The following is a 7,312-nucleotide window of genomic DNA, read 5'->3' as shown; positions in this document are numbered from 1 at the left end:
ACAGTTGTGTCTCTGGCAAAACCACCTCAAAAGCCGAATCCGGAGGTCGATGATCCGCTTTATCTGATGACATTGACCATCCCCGAGCTTTTCTTGAGGCCTTACTAGGTCACATGGGATGCCACCGTGTTCAGGGTCTTTAATCTAGACTTCCCGCTCTAAATAAAGCACGAAGACCTCTCCAAAATAGCACACGGTGGTCAATGTCTCAGCATATCAGTGTTACAGTTTTGGATTCTGTAAATCATTTGACATTACTTTTAATAACCTAAGTTATTGCTTTTAATTCATAAATATTTAACTTTGACTTAACATAAACAGGGATTTTATTGATACAAGTATGCGAGCGGGGAATTCTAATATCTATGGATTCCTTAAGCCACAGTCCATTCAGAGGTCAAGGCAATCGCAGTTTGAGACTGAAAGTTACATAAAGAGTTGGATGCAGAGTTCAAAACGCGATGTCTACCTTGGAGCCTACCTGAATGGGTAAGTCACACAATAAAGCTGAATTTAATTAATGTTTACTAATATACTAACCCATATTCATCCCCACTGCAGCGGACACTGGCAGATGGTGGTCATCGTGCCCAAGGAACACCTAGTTGTCTGGTTTTGTTCATTGCATAACAGGTCAGACAACTACCTTAAGGGGATAATTAACAGGTCAATATTCTTTTTAATACATTTGCATTCAAATACCTCAACAACACCACTTTTTAATTGTTACTCGCCTGGAACAGTGCTTTAAAAGGTTTTGATGATGCTCCACAACCTAAATCAAAGGCTCCTGCTAGGTGGATTGTCGTCAAGGTACATCATTTACATAAAACTTCTACTTATATATATTTCTTATGTGTTTGTACACTAATTGTTTAATTAATATGCAAATTTCATTATGTATTTAGTGTAATAGACAAAAAGGAAGTACTGAGTGCAACTATTATGTCATGTACTGGATGTCCACCATCATTTTAGGAAGTTTCAGGAATAACTGGGAAGCGGTACGTTTATTTCAAACAAATTCGATTTTTTTATAATTTGTATTACATTATTAACTTATCATTTATTTCATGTAGTATTTTAACGATCCTAGACCATTGGAGCCAGAGAGATTAAAGGCGCTGCGAATCCAGTGGGCACAGTATTATCTCTGAGTTAGACCTGAGAGCTAGGATTTAGGGACATTAAGTTTAGCTTAGTTTACTTTGGTTTAACATTTTTGACATTTCCTATGTAATTTGAACATTGAATTCATTTGTTCATAGTTGTTCATAATAAATCAATTATTCAATGTTTATTGTGATTAAAACTGTTTGAAATTAAGCAGAATAAAATGTTTATTTGCTATGAATTGGGTCTAAAATTGCATTTTACAGGTACAATTTTGGGTTTATTGTAAAAACAGAAAGTTTACATAAAAAAAAAACTTGAAAACAACATCGGTTATTAACAAAAACCGATGTTAATATAGTAAACAACATCGGTTATTTAGAAAAACCGATGTCAACATGAACCTTAACATCGGTTTTCCAAAAACCCGATGTTGATTATTTCTAATAACATCGGTTATTTACAAATAATCGATGTTAATATACAAACGTTAACATCGGTTATGTATAAACAATCGATGTTAATATACAAACTTTAACATCGATTATTTATAAATAACTGATGTTATATACAAAGAACTACAACAAAAATAAGTGTATGCATGATGAACTTTGACATCGGTTATACATTAAAAATCGATGTTAATGTATTAGTTAACATCGGTTTTCTATAGAAAACCGATGTTAATATATTACATTAACATCGGTTTTTTAGAAAACTGATGTCAACGTTCATCATCCATACACTTATTATGCTGTAGTTTTTTGTATATAACATCGATTATTTAGAAAACCGATGTTAGCATTTTTATGTTAACATCGATTTTCCAAAATCGATGTTAACAATAATTCATTTAACATCGGTACTTTCAATATCGATTTTAAAACCGATGTAGAATGCCGTAAATAACCGATGTTGAAAGTGTATTTTTTATTAGTGGTGAGCTCCTTCACGAACAGTGGTGAGGTGTACCTACAATGGCACTTCGACGCTCAAGTTAACAATGTAGAGGTAAGCAAATATATGTAGGTTGGAATCAGATTAAAATACCTAAACCTTGATTAACCTATTTTATAGAGGTGAAATTAGATGTTGGGATCTTAATTTCCCTTCAAATATAATATAATCTGAGAAAAATATGTCCTTTATCTTATTTTTCGGTTAAACGATAAAGATTCTTTATGTCCTTATTTAAATCTATCATATTCTCTATTGAATCCAAGTAACTTACTCGACCAGCTAGTGAATCTAAATTCAAGTAACTTACTCAACCAACTATCGACTATGGAAGCTTGGCGAGTACAAGTAGGATAACTTATATGCATGTGTATATATGCACTCGTTACATTGGTTGCATTCAACATATAGTTGACACTAATGACATATTTAGCAAATCTTCGCAATCATTTATATAAATTATCAGGACTATTAAGATTGTACATGCACATGCATATTAGTATTATTACTACCTAAATATGCAATACGCATTTCAAAACGTACGCACATCCACACTGCACAACTAAATCACTTTATTCAACACGGCCAACCAAAACCTTATTTACCCGAACCTTAATTTCCTCGAGAATACATAATTCAAATCAATTCACTTTCACAAATTAATCCATATATCATACTCCCTCCTGTCCATTTTATAAGTAATAAGTTTTAGCATATTATACACTAAAATTTATTTCTTATAAAAAGAACCAAAAAGATAGTATGATTTACGAATTGAACGTCGTGCAATCTCTCCGAATCTCTCCATCTTTCCCAGTCTTGACCCCGACCCTTCCGAGCTTCCTCATGGCCGCGACAAACGCATCGTTAAAATCCGCAGCGCTGTTCGCGAACCGCACCACCGTGGGCTGTGACGTGGCATCCTCGAACAGAACCTGGTCTGAGGTTAGCAACCCTTTTCCGGAGAGCAGGTTTTGGTAATACGCGTTGTCGAACGCCGCAGGGGATTGCGGGTCCAGGGGAAGCACTACGGCTGGGTCGGGGTTCCTAGGGCACCCCGCCATTAGATCCTGGGCATAGGTGGGGTCCAGAGTGGGGTCCACCGGGTTGGAGGATGAAAAGGAATATAAACGGTTAGCGAACTGATCGCAGTGCGAGAACCCAACGGTGTGGGCCCCAGAGAGCGCAATCACGTCCGTTTGGGTCAGACCGTGCTTGGCGAAAAGCGCGTTGAGTTGGTCCAAATTGAAGTTTGCTTTCGGAAGGTTTCCTTCTACACTCGATGCCTTGGAAATAAGCCCGTCTCTGCGTCCAAGCTCTACGTTGAATGAAGGACCTCCAAGCTGAGATAGTTGTAAATAAATAAATGAATGTCACCACCTTGAATTTAAAATTAATGTATTGTCCACATGTAAAAATTAAATAGTGTCATTATTTATTTGTCCACATCAAAAAGTAAATAATTATTGGAATCAGAGTAGACTGTTTTTATAAAGTATATTATTGAACTGGTATTCAATTATATATCATCATGTAATATTGGGTGGATTTGTTTCGATTTATTTGTTAAAATAAGTATTTTTTAAAATAGATAAGTAGTTTTTATTTTATATATTTGTTTTAATTTTTTTTACTTAGTTCAATAAGCAAATTTTATCTGTTTGTGAAACAATCATTTTTTTTATAGGATACTTATTTTAATTTTAAACAAACGGTCCAAAGTATATATATATATTGAATTTAGAGTTTGTTCCTATAAAAATTAATATATTTTAACTCCTTCCATTTTTTTTTAAAAAAAAACACGTTTCTAACAAAAATCTAACGAGAGGGACTTAAATTACATCACTTTTGTTAAATGCAGAGATTAAAAATATGTTAAATTATAAAGTATTAAAACTAAATTTAAGATATTTTGAGGAACTAAAATCATATTTTACTTTTATTATATATAATAAAAATACTGATTTTTGTAATAATTATTTTAAAAAATTATATTTCTTGATTATTTTTAATTAGATGATAATTTAAAAAACCTTATATGTAGTTTTATGGTTGAATCAATTTGTACAAATAATAGCGTAATATTTAGCAGCCACTCACCAGAAAAAAGAATGAATTTTTAGCATTATATATATATATATATATATATATATATATATATATATATATATATATATATATATATATATATATATACACACATAACGTGGTTTAACCATTTGACAGTTTGAAAATGACTTAATTAATTACTAATAATATGCTGTTTGAGTTAGATGTTGATCTGACCGAATTTAATAATACTCATAATATAATTTCTTTTTTTACTTTTTAAAACATTTCTTCTACTACTGTGCAAAATCTCTTATCATTACGAAGGGTAACATAAATTTTTCTTTTAATATCATGCAGAGTAAGTGTTGAAGAGAGAATATGAAAGAGCATGAAATTATTAACAAAAAGACAACTTAAGGATGTATTGCTACACAATTGCACAACGGATGTAGTCAAATTCGTGTAGCACATGATTAAATGATAGTGCATACATAAAAATTAAATTCATATTATTTTTAACTTTATTTATTAATATATATTATTTTTAACTTTAAATTAATGAAATGCATTGATTTTATAGAATTAAATCTAAATTTCAAAATATTTTGGGGATCAAAATCAAAATTTTCCTTTATCATATATGGTAAAATTATTAATTTTTGTAATAATTATTTTGAAAAATTATATATTTCTTAATTTTTAATTAGTTGATAATATAAAAATATTTATATGCAATTTTATGTTTGGACCAATTTTATAGATAATAGTGTAATATTTAGCAGAAAAACAAATTAATTTTTAGCATTATATATATTATTACATACTTAAATACTACTATTATAACGTGGTTTAACCAGTTTGATAATGACTAATTAATTACTAATAATATCCTGATTGAGTTAGATGTGGATAGGGCCGAATTTAATAACATTTACAATAATTTTTGTTTACTTTTTCCAAAAATTTCTTCTACTATTGGGCAAAATCTCTATCATTACGTAAGGATAACATAACATTTCATTTAATACCAGGGTAAGTGTTGAGGAGAGAATATGAAAGAATGTGTAAATATTCTTAACAAAAAAGAAAACTTGATGATGCATTGCTACAGAATTGGACAACGGATGGAGTAAAATTCTTCCAGCACACGGTAAACATAAAAAATAAACTCTTATTAGTTATTATTCTATTGTTTTTAACTTTAAATTAATCCATTTAATTGATTTTACTTTTGGGGTTTATGTTAAATTAATAATATTGCTTACCAAGCCTATAACGTCTCTGGTAGCAAGTGCCAAAATGTCTGCACAGGAAACCACTCCAGGGCACGAAGCTTCCACTGCTTGCTTTGCCTTGATCACAGTGTCAAACCCATCTCCTGGCAGTGAAATATTTTCCTCGGCATCCTTCTCTGTGTCCCCATTTGGCGAGGAGATTATCACGGAGGCATCACAGCCCTACACCATCAAAACTATTTTTTCGTTAATATATTAGCTGAGTAAGAAAAAGAAAATTATTAAATAAAAGTGAAACCCTAATTAAGTTAGAGCATCTCCAATGGAAGGTGCTTTCATAATTTTCTTAAGCTAAAAAACGATTTCTTGTGAGTTCTTCTGCATTGGAGTATAATGATGTGACAAAATAGGTTCCTTTATTACTAAGAATAGTTTCTTATATAAGAAACTTTAATGTTTGAATTTTTTACGGTTTTTTATGATTTTTTGCATTGGAGTAAAACTTTATATGAGTTTCTTATGAATGATATGACACGGTGAGGACCATAAAAAAATAATACCAAGACCACAAAAAGATAATTAACAAACTCATATAAATTTTTTGCATGAAGATGCTCTTAATAATTTTTAACCAATCACGAGAATGTTAAAAAAGTGTAGAGAGAAAATGCCACTAACATTTCCATTTAAATTTTACTTTAACTTTATGCAGATCTACAAAATTGTCATGATAAGTGATGTCAATTTTGATAAGTACACTTCTTTTTTCCTGAATGAAATAGAATGTGATTTATGATCAATGTTTTTAGCATGTTCGTGTGTTAATTGTAGAATGTGATCAAAAGTTAACAACACATCAACTTGTAGGATTGTTGTATATACCTTGTAGTCAATTATTTTTTTTAATAATCTAGGTCGGTACCAAAGGCGTGCAGTTGTGTGGTGACTACGTCTCCCATCATATTATCATTTTCCACACACAAAATAGAAAGTCGCGCATACCATATTACCATCCCAAATGCGAACTTGCGAAAAGAAGAATAAGCCTCCACCAGCCATAAAAGTCACGATGATCATATTTTGAAATTTCAACTTCTTAATTATATGAAAATTAAAAGAGAGAGTAAACACAAGGAAAATATTATATCCCAAAATGCATGCTCATCAAGAAGGAAACGAACAAAACCATAGATATGAAGCTGGTAATAATTATTTATATTTTCTTTATAAAAACAAAACTTGAAACTGAAAAATTATATCATACACACACAAGTTAAGGAACTAAAGAAATATATGCGAATTGAAGAAGGCACCTCAACAAAGCAATCATGGAAAAAGAGACGCAGAGTTGCTTGTCCAGTTGTGATGGTCTCTGTAAACTTGTTAGTCACTGCTTGTTTCACCATGGATTCCACGTTTGGGCAAGATGAACTATAGAAATTCTCTACTAATTGGCCTTCACCCTTAGATATAAGCATCGTGAAAGCCATCAACAAAGCCATTAATACTGTCCTCATGATTTTCTCCATTCCCTTCTGGCTATAGCTAGCTATGTAAGCGTCTCCACAAAAATCTATTATATATATCTCCTTCTGTTTATATTCCGTGTGGTTAAGGAAGTAGCCAAGTGGGATATATATTAAAATTTAAAAGTCATAATTAAAAGAAAAAAAGAATGAGACAAAGTTGATTAGTCGGTTACCCCATCCATGTGATGTATAATACATAGCTGGAAGCTGTCTTGGTCCAAGTAGAGGTCACTTTAACTTGCCAAAGTGAAACCTTACTCTTTTGAATTTTCCAGATTGGGTCTGATTACGTTGTTAATTAGTTGGGTGTTATTGGAATCAGTCAATTATATTACTCCCTCTGATCCTTATTATAAGACTAGTTTAGAAGGAATTGATATGATTCTTTTTTTATAAGACATTTTAGAATTTTTATGAAGTATT

General features: G+C 31.4%; 1 protein-coding gene across 1 annotated transcript; it reads right to left on the bottom strand.

Moving 5' to 3' along the window:
• Positions 1 to 2,496: 2,496 nt before the first annotated feature.
• LOC114400735 (peroxidase 55-like) lies at positions 2,497 to 6,936 on the bottom strand. Its single transcript, XM_028363352.1, has 3 exons — positions 6,674 to 6,936; positions 5,391 to 5,582; positions 2,497 to 3,413 (listed from the first exon to the last, which is right to left on the bottom strand). The coding sequence occupies exons 1-3, from the start codon at positions 6,887 to 6,889 to the stop codon at positions 2,838 to 2,840; spliced, it is 984 nt and encodes a 327-aa protein (XP_028219153.1). The 5' UTR covers positions 6,890 to 6,936; the 3' UTR covers positions 2,497 to 2,837.
• Positions 6,937 to 7,312: the final 376 nt, after the last annotated feature.

The sequence above is a fragment of the Glycine soja genome, chromosome 19, assembly GCF_004193775.1.
Source record: "Glycine soja cultivar W05 chromosome 19, ASM419377v2, whole genome shotgun sequence".
NCBI lineage: Eukaryota > Viridiplantae > Streptophyta > Magnoliopsida > Fabales > Fabaceae > Glycine > Glycine soja.
The sequence above is the reverse complement of the archived record's forward strand: the minus strand, read 5'-3'. Positions and strand labels throughout refer to the sequence as shown.

Excerpts from the sequence above, each read along its gene's own strand:
- LOC114400735 (XM_028363352.1), bottom strand. The coding sequence starts at position 6,889 with ATGGAGAAAATCATGAGGACAGTATTAATGGCTTTGTTGATGGCTTTC. Across the intron at positions 5,583-6,673 it reads TCCATGATTGCTTTGTTGAG|GGCTGTGATGCCTCCGTGAT; the intron begins GTGCCTTCTTCA and ends TTGATGGTGTAG. Across the intron at positions 3,414-5,390 it reads CCAGAGACGTTATAGGCTTG|CTTGGAGGTCCTTCATTCAA; the intron begins GTAAGCAATATT and ends CAACTATCTCAG.